The sequence below is a fragment of the Girardinichthys multiradiatus genome, chromosome 7 (genome assembly GCF_021462225.1).
Source record: "Girardinichthys multiradiatus isolate DD_20200921_A chromosome 7, DD_fGirMul_XY1, whole genome shotgun sequence".
Taxonomy (NCBI): domain Eukaryota; kingdom Metazoa; phylum Chordata; class Actinopteri; order Cyprinodontiformes; family Goodeidae; genus Girardinichthys; species Girardinichthys multiradiatus.
Window position 1 is genome coordinate 15,382,469 of NC_061800.1, and position 20,963 is coordinate 15,403,431.

The 20,963-nt window shown below is 39.5% G+C and overlaps 1 protein-coding gene across 2 annotated transcripts in view; it reads right to left on the bottom strand.

The window, feature by feature from the left end:
- fhip1b (FHF complex subunit HOOK interacting protein 1B) overlaps window positions 1-20,963 on the bottom strand; it is a 31,973-nt gene that overhangs the window by 588 nt on the left and 10,422 nt on the right. Inside the window, exons 3-12 of one of the 2 annotated variants that reach the window (XM_047370425.1) lie at window positions 20,323-20,727; window positions 19,328-19,558; window positions 16,368-16,613; window positions 15,853-16,020; window positions 15,114-15,193; window positions 13,474-13,643; window positions 11,821-13,179; window positions 7,588-7,766; window positions 7,004-7,166; window positions 4,397-4,705 (exon numbers count right to left, since the gene is read on the bottom strand). In XM_047370425.1, the coding sequence (XP_047226381.1) occupies window positions 4,401-4,705; window positions 7,004-7,166; window positions 7,588-7,766; window positions 11,821-13,179; window positions 13,474-13,643; window positions 15,114-15,193; window positions 15,853-16,020; window positions 16,368-16,613; window positions 19,328-19,558; window positions 20,323-20,727 (3,306 nt within the window). In that variant the 3' untranslated portion in view covers window positions 4,397-4,400. Of the gene's footprint in view, window positions 1-87; window positions 4,706-7,003; window positions 7,167-7,587; window positions 7,767-11,820; window positions 13,180-13,473; window positions 13,644-15,113; window positions 15,194-15,852; window positions 16,021-16,367; window positions 16,614-19,327; window positions 19,559-20,322; window positions 20,728-20,963 lie in introns of those variants that run through there. The other variant, XM_047370423.1, reaches the window with a different exon arrangement.

A 20,963-nucleotide genomic window follows, 5' to 3' on the forward strand; every position in this document is an offset into this window, starting at 1 on the left:
TGTGTGATTAATGTAAGATATACATGTTTGCATTTAAGAATAATGTATTTCAAAGGCAACACAAAAATGACACCAAGACAAACGTGATATTGCTAAGCAATGAATTTATAAATTAATAAAAACGTCCCTTTGTAGTGTTCTTCTGACAGCTTTCCCACTATGGTTTTTTTATCCGTTCATATTTATTTCACCTAGCAATTTGGACATATAAAAAAATATTTACGACAACATTCATTGTTACATCATTTGAAAACAATTTCCATTTTTTCCCGTTGGCTATTCCACACATCTCATTTAGACCGACTGGTCTTTTCTTTTTTTATACAGTATTTACATGTTAAAATCATTCCACATCTTCATTCAGCTTCAAAGCGGGGATACCAGAGCAGGTGTTGCATAGATTGCACGGTAGATGAAAAGTTGGAGAAACAAGAGGATGCAGACGAGACTGAACATCCCATGATGGAAAACAAACATGGTACAATAAGAACATACCATAAAACAAATATGCTTCATCCACTAAAAAATAAACATCTATTTGACAGTGGAGCTAAACTTCAGCCTGACAGGAAAAGCTTGCATGTTTACAGAGAAGCCAAGATGTAAGATGTTCTAAATGTAGACAAAAATCATAAAATAATTTGAATTTTAATGAATATGAGATCAGCTGTAGTGAATAAATTTGTCAATGTAAAAGTATGCAACACTGCACATAATGTGCTGATCGCTAGCTTTAGGTTACCAATCATCACTGTTTGTCAGTTAATCCAAATACAAATCTGATAAAATAAAACAGACAATAAAATGTCGAAACAGATAAAACTTTTTTTCATCTCTGAAGTCTAACTTTGAGGAAAAAGTCCACAAAAATTAAAGAACCTGGATCTAAATGATTGAAAAGCTCAGTTGGATTGGTCCAAATCCTGCACCCATTTGCCAATGATTTTGCATATCATTGGTCTTTTCTAGTTTTAAAAACACTTTTCACAATCACCACTGTGATAGCTGGGAGTGCCTAAAGCGAGAGGCAACGGTTGTAAAGCTGAAAAATGAATTGCAGGAACAATGGAGCTTTGATTAAACTTGTCATATCTTATTTCTTAATTTTTTGTTTTGTCATTGGGTTTTGTTACACAGAATAAGCATATGCGCACAATAAAAGGTGGATTTCACAGATCAGGAAGACATGAAAGTCCCTGGTAGGACATATTCTCATTAAATGCCTCCTTATGAATTCACATCTGTCTTATAACTTGTTTAAATAAAAACGAAATTAATAATAGTGTCAAATGACTCTGGGAGTGTATACAAAGCACATAAAGGCAACTCTCAGAAACAAATATATGACTGGCGGGTTCATTTGTTTCAAGCCTCAAAACCAAAATTGGCACTTTCTACTAAATGAGGTTAAAGTAATTTTTTTCTAAATTATAACTGCATGGAGCATCCTGATGACAGTGTATGGACATAACTGTCTGAGGGTAGATGTGGGTTTCAGGCGAATGTCTTTGGTGTCCATGAATGCGTCAAAGAGAAACAGATCAGTGACGGTAAGTATGTGCTTGGTCGATAACGAGCTGATCCAGTGACACTACGGCGAATCCGCTGAGAATTTTTACAATCAACCTTACAATCAGTTCCATCTGGTAAAAAAGTCGAGTTAAGAACAGAACCTTGAGCGTAAAAGGAGGAACCCGATGAGCGCCGAGGCCACTGACCACAGAGATGTAGAGCAGAATGAGTGAAGCGAAGGCTGGACGGACGGCAGTGGGTAAACTTTACATGGAAAGAGAAACAGTCAGTGTAAAATCTGCTTGTGTTCTCTCCACCCACTTCTGCAGGTAAAGGGATGGCTTGTAAGACAAAAACTCATTACTACTGCACAAACACTAATAAACCTCCATTTCTTTAAACCTGCCCTAAAATGGCATGCAAAAACGTTTTAGTATCAGTTCGATAAAAACTATGGGTGGTATGAGATGGATCTAGAAATTCAGTAGAAAAGTGGCGTAATGAAGTACCAAATTTACAAACCTGATAATAAAAGATACGGCTTTCACAAGCTGAAAAAGCCTTTTTTAGGTAAAGATGAAAATGTGAAAAGATTGTAGACCTCAGAGAAAAAGACTTTAAAGGACATCAGGCAGTTTCTCTGCTGCTAGGAGTCTGGAGAAAGAGAAAGCTAGTATGTGCAAAGGTTCATGTTCCACAGTGAAAAGCTGAGACAAATGATCATGTCACTCGGTTCTCTAAAGGTTCTCCATAATTTAAAATAGAGATGCACAGAGAATTTTCAGCTTGATGGGCCCCAACCAATGACCGGGAAACTGGAAAAACAGAGATCGGATCTTTTTCTGCTCTGTGCTGAAAACAACACTCTGCTGTGTGGATGCCTGAGTGAAGAAGACTCAACGTTAACTATCTTCAGTATCACTGGGGTGTTGAAAAACAAAGTCGGGAAGCAGAGAGGTGTAAGAAGCTACGATTTTCAACGAAACATTGAGACATGCCTGTGGCGTTCACTCAGGCTGCAGGAGGGGAAGAGAGTGCGAGACATAAAGCAAAAAACAGGAAGGCTAAACGTATTATTCAAAGTTGTTCTGCTATCATCCATTTAGGCCTTAGGATCTACCTTCTCAAGCGAATAAACAGCAGAGGATGCTGTTTTAGCAATGCTAGCCATGCTAACCGTGATAATTGCTAATACAAGATGCGAAAGACATTTTGAAAAGTCAAATCATTTTGGAGGCGTTTAAAATAATAGTAAAGTTCTGTTCTGCTCAGTCACACACAGTTTGATGACACTTCTGCATCTAATATAAATAATTCAAGACGCCACACAGCAAGGAGGATAGAAAAAAATTGTTGTTTTTTTTTTTTTGTCTTTTGCCATTATCAAAACCTATCTGCATGGGACAAATGTAATATTTGCAGGTCCAACCGTCACAAAACCCAGATATCAGAAATCAGCCACAAAATTCAGAACAGTGCATCTCTATTATAAAAGATTTCTCAATTTTTTTAGAAGTGCAGGAAAAAAATGATTTTCTAAAAGAAAATTAACAGTTTTTTTAAGTAAATGAAGGGAAAACTTGGCAAAAGCTTCGAACACTGAATAACTGCAACTTAATTCAACCATTGATCACAAATGGCTTCGGCACTTGAACATCCTGGTATGCACATTTATGTTTGGTACCTCACAACAAACTGAAGAAAAAGTAGCTATGACACTAATTCAATCAATGTTAGTGTTTAAAAAACATATATAGCAGCATGTTAACTTTCAAGACAAAAACTTTGATTAGTCTGGCTTTTTTTTTTTAACCAAGACACAAGACAAAGAAAAAAGTTCAAACTGAATCGAGATGGCTTCTTCAAAACTTAATTTGTAGCTCAATTATTAAAAATAAAGAACTGAGAACATTGAATGCCTCAAGAGATTGTTTTCACCAATTCTAAGTCAATTGAAAATATGCCCAGGCTCCTTAGAAAATAAACAATACTAACTCACAGACCTCCTAAAATAACTACAAACTTGACTTGACACAGTGCTGTCACCCTTTGGAAAGGAGTCATTCATTAAAATAAACTTGCACAACGGCACATGCCTACACCCACATGCTGCTGATATGTCAAGTAAATGGTGCAAATTAATAGAAAAAAAACCATTTCAAACATAAAAATGGCACAATTACTAATTAAGAAACACTTTTCAGTTCATGTTGTAATTCCTTTACAGAAACAAAAAAGTTCTCCCAATCTTTGTTTTTTCCAGTTTTTAGCTTTTCTTTTAAAACAATGGGCTCTGACAATTTTATCAAGTCGGACCTGGTCTTTATCGACCAGTCCTAAATAGAGATAAAAAGCATTATTGAAAGCTAAGATGAGCTTGATGTATAAATATCAACTCTCATATACTTTCAACGTTTTCCTGCCAAGAAATATTTGGTGTTTGTCTCCATTTTGATGAGGAAGCAACCTTCGTGTCTGTGCTACCTGAGAGCACCCTTTCAAATAAAAACATAAGGAGTATGAACTAGCACCAATATGTGCACCTACTTCTTTTAATCTGTGGCTTTACTGTCACATGATACCATGGCATGGTATGTGTATTTACAAGCTCCTAAATCTCAAGTGTTTACTGAGACTTCCTGTGTACAGAATGTAAATATAATACATGATATGAACAAACTCTTCATTTTCCAGTCCTTTAAGTATCTTATAATAATTTTGGTAGAAAAATGCCACGCCTGGTTTTCTCTCTGCACCAGTGCAGACCATTATTTTAGTGACAGAAAGTCTCTGTGCTCCAGTCTGGTGAAGGGAGAAATACATTTAGGCTTCAAAAACAAAGAAAGAGGAAGCCAAGAGCCAAGTTTTATGGGTGTGTGTTTACCGATCTATTCTTCAGCCTTCTGGCTCTGAGGGAAAGGTAAAGTGACGGTGTGCTCTTGAGCCATGGCTGCTAGCTCTTTGAGGAACTCGCAGAAAATAACCGCGCAGTAGACTGCGTTTTTCACGCGCAGCGCCTCGGCTTGCTTCTCCAGCCCAGACGAGCCACTGCCGCCCCGGAACAGAGTGCTGTGCAGTGATTGGCCGCCGTCCCGAACATGAGCGAGCGCCAACTGAGCGGCTTGCCGAGCCCGGGTGGGACTATTGGTGTGTCGAAGGATCAGGTCTCCAAGAGACGGCTTCCGACTTTTTACTAGAAGGTAAAAGTATGAAATGAAAAAAACATTAACCAAATTTTACAGAGTTCATGTTTCCATACTTTTCTAGACTCAAATTTCTAGATGATTTTCTACAGTTTTTGTAGCATTCTGAACATTTAAGTACAACATATTGACCTTGAACTCTTGAAATAGTAGATGTATTTGTTGGTTCCACAAAACAACACAACACTGCAATTAGCTTTCAATTTTAAATAAATAATTACAAATTTCAATTTTAAATAAATAATTAAAAATTTCAATTTTAAATAAATAATTAAAATTTTCAATTTTAAATAAATAATTAAAAATTTCAATTTTAAATAAATAACTAAAAATTTCAATTTTAAATAAATAACTAAAAATTTCAATTTTAAATAAATAATTAAAAATTTCAATTTTAAATAAATAATTAAAAATTTCAATTTTAAATAAATAATTAAAATTTTCAATTTTAAATAAATAACTAAAAAATTCAATTTTAAATAAATAATTACAAATGTCAATTTTAAATAAATAACTAAAAATTTCAATTTTAAATAAATAACTAAAAATTTCAATTTTAAATAAATAATTAAAAATTTCAATTTTAAATAAATAATTAAACATTTCAATTTTAAATAAATAACAAAAAATTTCAATTTTAAATAAATAATTAAAAATTTCAATTTTAAATAAATAATTAAAATTTTCAATTTTAAATAAATAATTAAAATTTTCAATTTTAAATATATAGTTAAAAATAAAGTAATTTCAGTGCTATTTATGGCATTTGGACTAACTTAGAAGATTTGTTTTTTAAACTGATGACTCGTAGTTATCAAATAAGAAATGGTGTATCGTACAATAAACGCAAATTCGTTAATGCACAGTTTTTGCTGACAAATTTTGTTACTTTTATTTTGTTTGTGAAAAATCCAAAAAATGACTGTTTTAGTGTTCTGTTTGGCATTTAGGTAAAAGACCACAGGTCCAGATCAACCTGAGCCTGAAGCTGTCTAAAGTCCAAAAAGTTGTGAAATGGCCCTTTTTGAATGTGTGTGCATTCAGTCAGTAAGTCAAAAACCAAAATACTGATAAGTAAAATGTTAAAGTCAAGATATGACGTGGCAAATGAATGAAGAATGAATGTCATAAATGTAAGTACATGTCAAAACCAACGCATTTGTTAAGCATTACAAGATTGTTGTGTTTTAGAAAACTGAAGAAAAGAAAAAAACAAATCTAAAAAATATCCAATTTTTTTGAGTTCAAGAAAACTTTTCAAGACTGTAGGAACCCTGATTGTCGCTGGCTAATGTTTTTAGGTCCTCTCTCACATGAACATACACCAGCATGTTTTTATTCATTGATCAAAAGAATTCCACCTGAGTAAACTTTGATTTTGTGTCGTATAAGCCTGAAACACAGCATGAGTCGAGGTTAGTCTTGTCATTCTTAAATACAGTTTAAAAACATATTTAACCCTTTAACCGTACCAGTGTCCACACAGTTTGTTTTGGTATTGTTTTACCAGACACTGATGGACAGGTGAGATTTACAACGCAACATAACAGACAACTTACTTTGTTTTAAAAAAATCTTAGGTAGGCAATTAATACTGGGAAAGGTATGTCCCAATCAAAGCTTTTATTACTTTTGTGACGATGAAAACAATAAAACAAATCAATGCTTTATCCATCAGTTCTTGTCATTTGTAAAAACATTGTTTTAAAAAAGGACCTTTATTACGGATGTCCCAATTCAAACCAATAAAGGATATAGGTCCTGTTCAAGGCATTTTTAAATGACTGAAATCAGAGTCCCTTATTAAAACAAGTCAGGATACCTGTTATTGGTGTAACGCATCTGATTTTAAATCTGGCACGCCCCTAGCAAGTCATGCAGTGGTAAATAGTGTTTTTTACCCTTTACAATGACATTTACAGTGGACGAAAGGCTGGAGTGGATGCATGTCTGTTATAACTTGAATTTAGTATCAGACTGGCACTCTGTACTGACAAATCTCCACTTTTAAATGATTTGCATCCGGAACAAAATCAAACAGCAGAGGATTTGGCTAACCTTGACATGCATGTTTGAAACTAATTGTTTTTTTACCAAAAAAAACAAACAAAACTGTTTCAGACCAAATCCAACATATATACTGAAACACATCAAATGCTTTTTTTAGATGCAGAACTTCAATCTAAACTGTGATGTTTAATTTAGCCCTAAAAATGAACAAAAGTAGTGAAAAAGCTGCAAGAAGAGGAAGAGATCAAACTTTTCTCCAGTGTGTTTTCTATGCTCACCTAATGAATCAGAGCGCCGCAGTGGGGGAACTGCTGCAGGTATGTCAGTCCAGTCCAGTTTCCCTCGAGCCACCAGGTACTGCTGGGCTTTCCTCAGCAAAGCAGGGAAGTCTTCGTGAGAAGCTGCAAATGCCTCAATGCGGTTCTTCACAGAACCTAAAACCTGAGGACAGTAACCGTACAAAAGGGTTTGAGTTGAAACGGATCCTCTAAGGCGGTTTGCCACTTTGCCGTTGATTTTTTGTTTGGTCTGTTAATTTCAAACTGAAGACTGCCAGTTAGTTTACTGCTTACAGATGTCATGTTATCCCCAAACAGTAGGCTAAGATTGGTATCGTAAGTCCAGTCAAAGCAGGAATGAGGAAAGAACCTTCAGTAAAATACTTTGGTAAGCTCAAAGCTTTTGAAACCTAGGCTTCAAAGAAAACGGTGGGTTGGAGTTGGAAAACAATGCCTAAAAATAACCTTTTCCCAATATCAAATAGAACTGGTTCCTCAATCAGCCAGGACTGTACAGACCCAGGGTTCATTGAGGCCATACTGGGCCCTCACCAGCCATGACGTCTGACGTTTTGTAGGTGTACCTGGATCAGTGACTTGACGCTGGGCTGGAAGACCATGTTGGTGTTGAGCAGGAAGGAGCGTAGGAGGGGTTGAGGATAGCAGGCCAGCTGGGCAACGATGCCAGTGAGCAGGATGTTGACGTACAATGAGTTTTGGAGCATGTTTTCGAGCTTGGCAAACAGAACCACCATAAATGGGCCTGCACAGAGAGGAACAACCAGATTGGTTGGAAAGATGGAATGCAAAGAAGTAACTTTGAAAGAAAAACAGACAGGGTTTTAAATTGTTTTAATTTTCATCAAATTAGTTGTCCTTCAGTTGAGCAGCTTGCGATTTAACTGGTTGTTATAAAGTGTCTTTGCCGAATGTCCAAAACCTTGCCGACTTGTGCATGCACAGGAGGACCGACTGAGGTGAGAAACGGTTCTGTACAATCTGATGGCTTCTGTAGCTAGGCAGCCCTTAGGGAAACTCGCAGACATGAACCTAGCACAATGTATATTCAGTTTTCCATCTGTATGCTTCTCTTTATGAGAGTCAGAGAGGCTGGTCAGAATTGATGGGAAGATGGAAGGAGCTAAACATAGATCAATCATAGAAGAAAACCTGTTAGAGGCTATAAAAGAGTTGAGACTGGCGTGGAGGTCCACCTTCCAGCAGGACAACACAAAGAATACAGAAAGAGCTCCACTGGGATGGTTTAGATCAAATCCTATTTAAATATTAGAATGGCCAAGTCAAATTCAGAGCTTAAGCTACTCTGTAAAAAAAAAAAATGGGCAAACATGTCAGTCCCCAAACGTGCAAATCATTTAGACCCAGAAGACCTTCAGCTGTACCTGTAGCAAAGATGATTTGACAAAATAATTACTAAGGAGGCTAAATACAAACATATGCCACAAATTATGATTTTTGTTTGAACTAAATTTGAAAAGCCATGTACAACCTTCTTTCCACTTTATAACCGTGCTGTACTTTGTTTTGGTTGATCATATAAAATCCCAATAAAGTACATTTAAGTGTGTGATTGTAATGTGAAAAACATTTGAATACACTCAAGGGGTATCAAAACTTTTGCAAGGAACTGCAAGACATTTTGTTTGTAACACCAATGGCTTTAAAATAGCTACTTATTGGCCTATATTCCAAAGAAACAGAAAACACTGATTGACATATGCTAAGAAAGAATATGCGTAAGATCTATTTATTTAGCCAATAAGCTGAAAAAAAATGACTAGGTGCAGCATGCTAACAAGCCTAAGTAAAACCAAGGAGGATAACGCTCTTATTCGACAATGCATTCTATCAGTTTGGATTGTTGAAACATTACATGTCCAGGAGAAGCGGTTATCTGAAGGTGAGTCAAGCTGGTACTCGCAGCTCATATACAGGTCCTTCTCAAAATATTAGCATATTGTGATAAAGTTCATTATTTTCCATAATGTCATGATGAAAATTTAACATTCATATATTTTAGATTCATTGCACACTAACTGAAATATTTCAGGTCTTTTATTGTCTTAATACGGATGGTTTTGGCATACAGCTCATGAAAACCCAAAATTCCTATCTCACAAAATTAGCATATTTCATCCGACCAATAAAAGAAAAGTGTTTTTAATACAAAAAACGTCAACCTTCAAATAATCATGTACAGTTATGCACTCAATACTTGGTCGGGAATCCTTTGGCAGAAATGACTGCTTCAATGCGGCGTGGCATGGAGGCAATCAGCCTGTGGCACTGATGAGGTCTTATGGAGGCCCAGGATGCTTTGATAGCGGCCTTTAGCTCATCCAGAGTGTTGGGTCTTGAGTCTCTCAACGTTCTCTTCACAATATCCCACAGATTCTCTATGGGGTTCAGGTCAGGACAGTCGGCAGGCCAATTGAGCACAGTGATACCATGGTCAGTAAACCATTTACCAGTGGTTTTGGCACTGTGAGCAGGTGCCAGGTCGTGCTGAAAAATGAAATCTTCATCTCCATAAAGCTTTTCAGCAGATGGAAGCATGAAGTGCTCCAAAATCTCCTGATAGCTAGCTGCATTGACCCTGCCCTTGATAAAACACAGTGGACCAACACCAGCAGCTGACACGGCACCCCAGACCATCACTGACTGTGGGTACTTGACACTGGACTTCTGGCATTTTGGCATTTCCTTTTCCCCAGTCTTCCTCCAGACTCTGGCACCTTGATTTCTGAATGACATGCAGAATTTGCTTTCATCCGAAAAAAGTACTTTGGACCACTGAGCAACAGTCCAGTGCTGCTTCTCTGTAGCCCAGGTCAGGCGCTTCTGCTGCTGTTTCTGGTTCAAAAGTGGCTTGACCTGGGGAATGCGGCACCTGTAGCCCATTTTCTGCACACGCCTGTGCACGGTGGCTCTGGATGTTTCTACTCCAGACTCAGTCCACTGCTTCCGCAGGTCCCCCAAGGTCTGGAATCGGCCCTTCTCCACAATCTTCCTCAGGGTCCGGTCACCTCTTCTCGTTGTGCAGCGTTTTCTGCCACACTTTTTCCTTCCCACAGACTTCCCACTGAGGTGCCTTGATACAGCACTCTGGGAACAGCCTATTCGTTCAGAAATGTCTTTCTGTGTCTTACCCTCTTGCTTGAGGGTGTCAATAGTGGCCTTCTGGACAGCAGTCAGGTCGGCAGTCTTACCCATGATTGGGGTTTTGAGTGATGAACCAGGCTGGGAGTTTTAAAGGCCTCAGGAATCTTTTGCAGGTGTTTAGAGTTAACTCGTTGATTCAGATGATTAGGTTCATAGCTCGTTTAGAGACCCTTTTAATGATATGCTAATTTTGTGAGATAGGAATTTGGGTTTTCATGAGCTGTATGCCAAAATCATCCGTATTAAGACAATAAAAGACCTGAAATATATCAGTTAGTGTGCAATGAATCTAAAATATATGAATGTTAAATTTTCATCATGACATTATGGAAAATAATGAACTTTATCACAATATGCTAATATTTTGAGAAGGACCTGTAATTGCTACAGTGCCTTGCAAAAGTATTTATGCAACTTTACTTGTTCTCATTTTGCCACAGTACAATCTAAGATGCCAATGTCTCATTGGGATTTCATGAGATAGACTGAAACTGAAAAAAATATGGCAAGCATTTGTATTTAGGCCCCATGCTTTAAAACTTTGAGGAACTGGCACAGACAGACCTGCAACTTTACTGCAATTACAGCTCCAAGTCTTTAGGTGTATGCTGCATTATCGGATTTCATCTATCGTATTTGTAGCATTCATGGACAGAATCTTACGGCGTACCTGCGGAGAAGAGTGTGTCTGGTTTGGGAACCTCGGGGTCTTATCATTGATTTTTGTGGACAATATGGTTTGGTTGGACCTTCAGTGTGTACTGGAGCAGATGACAACAAAGTGTGAGGCAGCTGGGAAGAAAGCTCAGTCCTCTAAGTCCTTGGCAATGATTTTCAACCCGACAAAAGTGGATTGCTCGCTGTGGGTAGGGGTTCAGTCTTTGCCTCGAGTGAAGCAGCTAAAGCATCTTGTTGTGTCTTGTTCAAGATTGATGGAAGGATAGAGAGAGAGAGATGGATAGATAGACGGTTTAAGGCCTTATCTGCAGTAATTCAGGTGCTGCTCTGGTCTGTCTGTGCTGAAGAAAGGGCCGAGTCAAAAAACAAAACTCTCACATTAACGGTCTGTCTATGTTCAGCCATGAACCATGTCTCATAACCTATGGTTATGAGACATGGTTCTCCTCGCCCAGCGGGTCCATACCATATCTTGGTGGGTTTGCAGCAGTATCATTCTGGATGGAATGAACTGTACTCTGTGAGTTGTTGGACCTTGGCATGTTGTTTTATAACCTACCCTTCTTTATCTTGTGGTTTGTTCTCTAACAATCCTCTGAGGATGTCATAGCACCTAAAATCTTGCTGTTTTTTGTTGTAATGGGACAAAGGGGTGCGAATACTTTTGCAAGACCCTGAAAATATCTCCTAAATACTACTTTAGTTTGCTTTTGCTATTTACTACATTATGATCATAGATCTAACACAACATAATTAAACATACCAGACTCAGAAAGTGGGCACAGATGTAGGAAGATGAACAATACATAGTGTTAATAGAGGGGAAAACACCTAATGATAATTGTTAGATAGCCAAAGTGTGTTCTTCGCTAAAAAATACTAATATTATCATAATACAACTATAGAGCATTAATTACCACATATAGAAAAATGTATCTACCAACAGAATAACTTACCGGTATATGGTTGCGAGGCAGGCTGGTTAAGTGGTCTGGCAGGACTACAGATTCCCACCTCAGATCCCTCTCCCTTCACGTCACCAGCTAGTTTTGAATGCAGGGCTGTGGAAAGCTGTTCTTCCTCCTGCTGCTCAGCGGACAGAGAGTCTGCAGCTGCAGAGGACAGCTGGCAGGCGGCTTGGCTTCGTTCCTTCACCCGGTCCTCCAGCTCTCTCAGCTCCTGGGTGAAGGCCTCGATGCTGATGCCCTGACCGTTGGCATCTCCGGGGAGCTGGGGGTCGTCTGGAGCCTGTTCCAACAGTTCTTCAATGAGCCGCTCCACAGATTGTTGTGATTGGATGGTTTCTGGAAGCTCTGAGGATGTGCTGTATGGGCCTGAGGTGTTGTTGGTCAGCTGTTTGGTATCAGGGACGGAGACCTGGGTAGGAAACTGAAGAGGTTTCACTTCGCTGCTGTTTCTGTTGCTGAAAATAGACTGGGGGGCAGTAGCACGACTGTGGGAGGGGTAGGAGATGGGAGATCCGTTTTGATTGGGATTTTCATCCAAGAACTGTTGCTCTCCCAAGTCTCTTTTAACTTTCTTTACTTCTAGCCCTCTATCCCGACTGTCAGAACAACCGTCCCCCTGCCCGATTGTTCCATTATACATAGGCTGGTAGCTCACAGTGATGGTGGACGTAGAAATGTGCTGACTTGGAGAAGAGCTGGATAGTGAAGTTGATAAAGAGGAGGCTGTGGATAAGGAGGGGACAAGAGGCGGCACAGGTTTAGGAAGGAGTTCCTCCGTTTGCAGGGTGCGCTTCTTGGACCGTGGCGTGAGGCTGATGCAGTTGTTCTTGCCTATCGTAACATCCCATTCCCCACTGTCCCGGTCCGAACTGCTCCATTCTGACCGCGCTGCAGCCCTCTGCTGGGCTGGAGGAGTGTTACTGCTTCCTCCATGCTGGAAAGAGAAGTGCTCAGGGAACATAGCCATGGAGGCATTGGAGGTAGGGGGAGGCGGAGGTGCAGGGGCTGCGCTCGGAGAAGGGTTTTCTCCATCATAAGGTGCAGACCAATCACGGCAGGCCCAGGAGCAATGCTCGATTCCCCGACGTGCATCCTTGAGGTACTCCAGGTAGCCCGCATCCCACTCTAGACAGTCTGTGTGGGTATGCTGCTGGTGCATCGGACTCTCGGGGGACAAAGCGTGGGGGCCGGATGGACCCGAGTGCAGTAGATCCACAGTGGCGGGGTTAGAAGAGCCCCCTCCTCCTGATCCACCGCCGCTGCTCTGCTGCCACATGAAGAACGATAAGCGGGAAGGGGTGCTGGGTCTGGGTGGAGTTGGAGCTTCAGTGCTTGGATTGGTCAGTACTGTGGGTAACACAGAACACCCCCCCCCAAAACAAATTACATCAAATGAAAAATATTATTCCTAAAAAAAATTATGATACTAAAGTTTGTGTCCAGGTTTTTTTTCTATATTGTTCACTAGCAAACGAACCTAAAACTCAATACAGCCTCTTAACCTAGAAACCTTGCACTGGCCAGGTAACGCATACTGTATTCTACTGCTACCTTTCAAGGAAAGTCAATCCAGATGAAATACTTTGAAATCGTTTTCCTACTGATGTTTTCAACCACAATGCAACCCTTTCCTTCCTTCACCTTTGCCCCAGAATGGATTATCATCATCCCGATCGGCGGAGCTCGCCGCATTCAGCCGACAGCACTCCGGAATCAGGGACAGGAACTTGTTCGCCGACTTTCCGTACATATCCGTCTCCCTGATAGCGCGACGTTGACTCAGCATTACATGGGTACAGGGCAGAAGGTACCTGGGAACAAACAGACACATGGGCTTTTATTGATTTTTTATTGGTATTTGATCCATACACGGAAAATGTACAGCACCTCGTAAAACGTATCAACACCCCCTGAACTTTATCACATTTTGTCACGCTACAAGCACCAATGTCAACACATTTTAACATATTTTATGTAACGGTAATTGTGAAGTGAAAATGATATATGCTCTTCAGGATATTGTTTATGCATAAAAACCTGTAATGTGTAGAATACATTTGTGCGTTTACTCACCCTTACTATAATACCCTTAAATAAAATCCAGTGTCACCAGTTGTTTTCAAAAGTCACCTAATTATTAAACAGTCTACTTGTGTGTCTTATTTTCTCAGTATAAACAGAGATGTTCTGTGAAGGCTTCAGATGTTTGTCAGAGAACATTATTAAATAAACAGAACCAAGGAACCCAGCACACAGGCCAGGAATAAAGCTGTGAAGAGGTTTAAAGAAATTCAATTATATGTGTTACATTGTGTTGGTCCATCGCATGAAAAACATTGAAGGTAATGGTTCTAACATGGCAAAACAGAGTAAAAAACAAGGAGCGTGGTTGCTTTTATAAAGCACTGTATGTATATTTTGGCACCACGATGATTTGTTTTGGTAAAACCTACATAAATACAGTGCTAACCAGACTTTTCAAGGTCCCACCAACCATTTCACCTAGCTGTGATAACATAGACTGGTCAAAAGAATGTGTTCAAACTCAAAACGTTTACAATCACACTGACAAAACTGTAAGAAGTGCCAAATTAAATGATGATCTTTGCACCACTTTCCTCTGTACCAGGTTGAAAACGTAAAAGGTGAAGGATGTTCTGGAAGCACTGAGGGGAAATTGCTGCACTAAACTATTTTACACCGCTTATAAGACCAGCACTGTGTAAGATTTGTTAAACCTTTATCCTTTTTTTTAAAACCACATTCAGTTTTAAACCTGAAGACATAACGCTGAAGTTAGCATCTGATTAGCGCCTTTAGTGCAATAGTAAAGGGCTAGTTCCCCATTTTTCTTAAGAAATATTAAATGCATTTAATTAATTCAAGTTTAAAATCTTTGTTTCTCAGACTTAATAAAACTGACATGTGCACTGACCAGGGCTTTATTAAAACAGTTTGTTATTCATGCTAACCTTTACTGGTCTTTAGAAAACACAGAAAAAGGCAATTTCACAACTATTTTTTGGGCTTAGTACCACATTAGAAGAGGTCCTGCTTGAAAAGCACCATAGTTACAGATTATAACCTGAACTAAATTGTCTACACTGATATCAGATCCTTAAAAACAATGTTTTTGATTTGTGTTCATGTTGAATTCTTAGTTTTCTATTAAAATCATATGGTCTTGTTCTATGGAACCCAATATGGTGTTTCATCTTATCTGATGAGCTGAATGTATCGTTGCACCTCTAATATTAACGCTTAGGAAAACTCAGATATACCTGAGAACGAGCTGCAGCATGATGTCTTCACAATGCAGGGACAGGAGAGTCCTGAAGAGACTCAGTGAGACCATGCAGAGCTACAACAATAAGGAAACTGATGAGCACATAGTCATACACAGATATCATCTACATACAAAGATCTGTTCTACTTTTGGCTTAAAGCATTGATGTGGATGAGGAGCTGGTGCCTATCTAATGTGTGAACATAACACAACCCACTATATTGATTGATTGATTAAGTCATGTTTTTGGACTGTGCAAAACCACATGCAGAAAGACCCCCAGCCGGGAGTCGAACCCAGAACTCTCTCACTGCAAGTCAACAGCGCTACCAAGTGCGCATTTCTGGTTATCTAATGCTGGCCTCTGAAGACGTCTGTCCTACTTTAACTTTTAAATAGATAACTTTGAAGCTCATGCAATAAGAGAGGATTACATCCCATTTATATTTTCCCAAACATCCCATTGAGCTACATGTCTCTTTCTTTTGCACAGAATTTCAGAGCTGGTGCAAACGTTTCACCTGAGAGATACTGTATCTGAATATAAACATCCAGCAGAAAAGTAGGTTGTTGCAGCAGACATGAAGAGATTTAGTTTTCTTTTTGTTCCTATAAACCAGAAGCCTCGGTTTTCTACTTTCAGATTTTGCCCTCAGCCCACTCGACACCTACACAACTATGTTCATTTTAGGGCCTCGAGGCTCTTTCAGAAACAAACACACATGCATACAGACCCTTGAATTGCTGCTGATACGCGTGAGCAGCGTGTCCAGGATGGTGTCATTGTCATGGCGATGCAGCAGGATGAAGCGCAGGAAGGTTTTGAGGAGTGATGTTTCCGTTACACTGCGCAAGAAAAGATCCAGGTAGGCGGTGCTGGCGATCATCTCGTCCACCGACGACTACAAACACACACGCACAGAAATGTTGTTTAAAGAAGAACAATGTGGCAAATCTAACGGCAGAATTGAGCAATTTCTTCAGTGTAAAATAACTGACTCATTCTCTGACTCATCAACACCAATTAAAGCAAAGAAATTTAAATTCTAAATGTCTAAATCTTTTGCCAGTTCACCTCAACTTCAGGAACATCAGCAAGTAGCTAAAGACATACAAAGTGGTAAGAATGTGGTTCAGTTTATTCCCACTCAAATATTCTGCACTGCGGTAAACAGACTTTAAAATATTTGAAACAGAACTTTGAAAACCATTTCTAACTAAACGTAAGACCACTGGTTCCCCTTCTGACCTTGTGCAGGGCAGGGCCCATGACGGGGACGAGGAAGCCGTTGTGGAGGTAATCCAGGAGCTGAGAGCGGACCATGGGATGCGCAACCTGCACCACGGCGTTGCAGAACTCCAAAGAGTTCATAAAAAGCACGAGCGACGACACACCCATCCAGTCCTCCCGCCGCAGGGAGTGCCAGTCATCTCCTCGCACTTCGATCTTCCTGGGCAGAGAGGAGTAGAGGGCACTGAGCCCTGTCGCCAACACCTGGGGAAGAGCAGAGATTTCACAATGATCCAGTCAAATAAGTCATGAGGTGTACATTGTAGACAGCTTTTAAGAATAACTGCAACTTTAAAAAAGGAGGCTTCAGATGTGTTTAATTTATGGAAATACAGATATTTCTAATTAAAATATTAGTATTTAAATAAAGGTTATGTAAAATAATTTAGTTTTACAAGGGCCTTCATTGTTTGATAAATTTTGTTGTGTTTACTAACCCAGTATAAACCAATATTAAGCCAAAGGATTCCTCAAAAAATATACAGGGTGGACCATTTATATGGATAAACCTTAATAAAATGGGAATGGTTGGTCATATTAACTTCCTGTTTGTGGCACATTAGTATATGTGGGGGGGTAACTTTTCAAGATGGGTGGTGGCCATTTTGAATTCAACTTTTGTTTTTTTCAATAGGAAGAGGGTCATGTGACACATCAAACCTATTGGGAATTTCACAAGAAAAACAATGGTGTTCTTGGTTTTAATATAACTTTATTCTTTCATGAGTTATTTACAAGTTTCTCTTTGTTTACAGCCATGTGCAGCTCCTGAGACTACGTATACTGGAAGTCTGTGCTAGCATTTCTCCTGCGTTGTTGCTATCAGTGTGTGAAGAGTGGGAGAGGAGGGTTGCATTGACAATCCAACACAATGGGCAGCACATTGAACACATTTTATAACTGGTCAGAAACTTGTAAATAACTCATGAAAGAATAAAGTTATATTAAAACCAAGCACACCATTGTTTTTCTTGTGAAATTCCCAATAGGTTTGATGTGTCACATGACCCTCTTCCTATTGAAAAAACAAAAGTTGGATTCAAAATGGCCGACTTCAAAATGGCCGCCATGGCCGCCACCCATCTTGAAAAGTTTTCCCCCTCACATATACTAATGTACCACAAACAGGAAGTTAATATGACCAACCATTCCCATTTTATTAAGGTGTATCCATATAAATGGCCCACCCTGTATAAAAGGCAGGGATAACCAGATCTAGTCCAAAGTATTGAATCAAGGTCCTGATCACATGGATTCATTGTCATCAACATCAATCAGTGCAAAACTGCAATCACAAAGGACTGTATGGATGCTTTTTGTGGTATTTGGTGGAATATAACATTTTGGGCACCATGCATTCAAACTCTGCTCGCATTACTATATTTGACCACAAGGACCGGCTTCCACTGTCCACACCTGATCTAGGGCTTAGGGACCAGAATGTTAAAGCTCAGTATACATATAGGAGGAAATACAAATGTTTAAAATACAGTGCTGCGAAAAAGTGGTTTCGCGGTTCTGGATCATTTCATTTTTTTAAACAAATACAATTATTAAACAAACAATATGTATCTAGAATAAAATAGGTTAGTTTCGGTAATGAAAAGAGATTCCATTTAGAACAGGAGCAAAGGCCAGTGTTGGATGCAGAGGAAAGAAACGTCTCACATATTGAGGCTTTGCAATTGCTCAATTACTGAATTTGTAATGGGTTAGCATGGAAAGACAGAAAAACAGTGCGAGTCAGGCATTTGGTCCTTAATGCAACCTCCACTGGACCATTTTAGCAGTAAGTAGGTCACACTGAAACTGCTGGAAGAACAACGAGCAGAATACACCACAGTATACACAAAAAGTCAAAAGATGGAGGTATTGATCACTACACTGAAACTGACATATAAAAATCACTTCGTTGTATTCTATAGAAATGGTTACACCCAATGGTCCAGCAGAAATGTATATGTATGCATGCAAACTCTCACTGCAGGAAACCATTGAGAGCATAAAATAAATCAAGGTGCACAATGTTATTTAGTAACTCTTTGTTGTCATCTGGTGGCGGCTAAAGGGAATTGCAAGAAGGAATGCAGATCATCTGTTAGGTGACTCTTATAAAACATAACAAATGACCTTATAACCTTTTAAATGAAATCTTTTAATAGTAATTAGCTGAATCTGCTGTTTTATGGCAAACACCAAGACACACATCCTTAAGTGATGACTGTCTCAATACAAAACAATGGAAAAACTGAAGAATTTACTGAAAAAGGTTTGCAAAGATAAACGGATGGATATGGAAAAACCTTGATATGCACATCATGAAGCTCCATCTGTATAATAAAAGGGATTTAAAACATGGTTTGAGATTTTCCTCTTAGCATGGCCGTTTCTTTGAGTACCGCGGTTCCTTTCTGAGATAGCCACAGGAAACTATCTGATAGGATGTAGATAAGGATGGCTGATCTGTCAGAGTGCATAGTCATCTTCTTCTGCATCCATTACCACACACCATGACTGATGCATTAGAGTTGCACAGCACATACACCTCCCACCTCTTTCTTAAGAGCAAGAGTCAGAAAGCAAGCCAGGGTGAGACTTTTTTAGCACTCCTCAGCTATTATATTAATAAAGAGGTCAGTTTCTCTTCAGCATAAATAATTTTGATGCAAGATCCAAAACGGTTCCTTTAGATTTGTGTTTATCAGCTGAAAAACTAACAAAATGGCAAAGATCATATTACCAGTCAAAATCAAATAATTCTGTGTCTACGTTTTAGTTTAAAATCCTCCTGGCTTTACATCTGGCCATGAAAAGAATAACCTCCTCCGTATACAAGTCTGTAAATTCAACGTTGATCTTTCCTCAGTTATTTTATTAAAAAAATACTGGCACATAAAGAAAAAAAAGGCGAGTTTTACCGGGCAGAAATAGGAGTTTTCAGCGATGTAGCGCGCCACTGCCTCGTGACTTGCTGATGCCGCCATCACCAGCAGCAGCGCATCTCGTGCCTGCTGCCCGATGGCTCCGTCCCGGTGGATGAACGGCACTAGGAGCGAGAAGATCAGCAGATTGGTGGAACCCTGTTGGGCCGGAGCAGCCTGGAACAGCATCTCTAGGACCACCGGCTGCCGAGCCATGGACACACAAACCTGTTGGGGATTCAAGAAGTCCAAATAATTATTTGGTGAAGTTCAAAGCAAGGATTTAACAAAAATGGAAAATGTTCTGTACAGTTTACAGTGCATTGCAAAAGTATTCATACCCCTTTGAGCTTGTTTTATATTTTAAACGCATTCCAACCACAAACTTGACATAATTCAATTAAGAATCTGTGGCAAGAGCTGAAAATCGATGTTCAGAGATGTTCTCCATCCAATCTGACTGATCTTGAGCGATTTAGCAATGAATGGGTAAAGATAGAAAACAAAACATCCCCTAAAAGACTTATAGTTGTTATTCCAGTGAAAGGGACCGAATACCGGCTACACATTTCAGATTTTTATTTGTAAAAATGTAGAAAACTGTGCATCATTTTGATCTATCCCATGAAGCCCAAATAAAACACCTCGACATCCATGGTTCATGTACATGAAAACCTTTTGCAGAGCACTGTCTAAATGAAAATGAATTGCACTAAAAACTGAAAGAAACATGGTAAATTAAGTAAGATTAGTGTAGCAGATCAGGACCCAGATATGTTTAGTTAATTCCAGTTCAGGTACTTTACCTTCAAGCTATGATATGCATCGAAATAAAATTAGGTGCAGTATGAGGCAGAAGTAGTACAAAACAAACACGCACATTTTTTGTGCAACCTCTACTTATTAGTATAACACAGAGAACAATGGTTTTCTCATTAAAATCTAACATAAAAACACAGAAACATTTTGAAAAAGTATTTTTTCTTGTGTACCTGATTAAGCAGCAGTACTAGGCTGTTCTCCAAGGCCAGGGGACAGCCAAGTTCTGGGTCAGCACATGCTCCCAGCAGCCTCAACAGGGGGTGAAGAACGGCTGTGTGCTGCAGCAGAGGCTGCTGGGACTGGCCGATGAGCATTTCAAACAACTTGAGCAGAGCCCCCTGGCTGTCTGGGTCCAGGCCGCGCCGGAGGTGCCACTGAACCAGGCGCTCCAGGATGTTCTCTGTGACGACGAGCTCCAGTATGGGGCCCATGGGCGCCACACGAGGGCCCCCCTCCGTGCTCTCAGCGGGTCGCTCCTCTGCCAGCAGACATAACATCTGGTCGGTGTTATTCCGCACCGCTGTCAGGTCGTCGTTCGAGGATGACGTCTCTCGCTGATCCAAGACCCAAGAGACCTGAAGAAAAATAAAATTAAAGTTAGTGGGATGCTTTTAAACCCTTATCAAGCTCCTCTTATCCTTAAAAGTCCCTAGCTCTTGGGGTATTCTAGGTTTTAAAAATCCCATTTAAAGGGGTTGCTGTGCACGGATAATATGTAGCCAAAAGAGAATCAATGCAGGTCCAACAGTGCTGAGAAGGGGCAGCAAAATAAACATATTCTTTCCACCCAATGCACAATGGTAAAGATGGA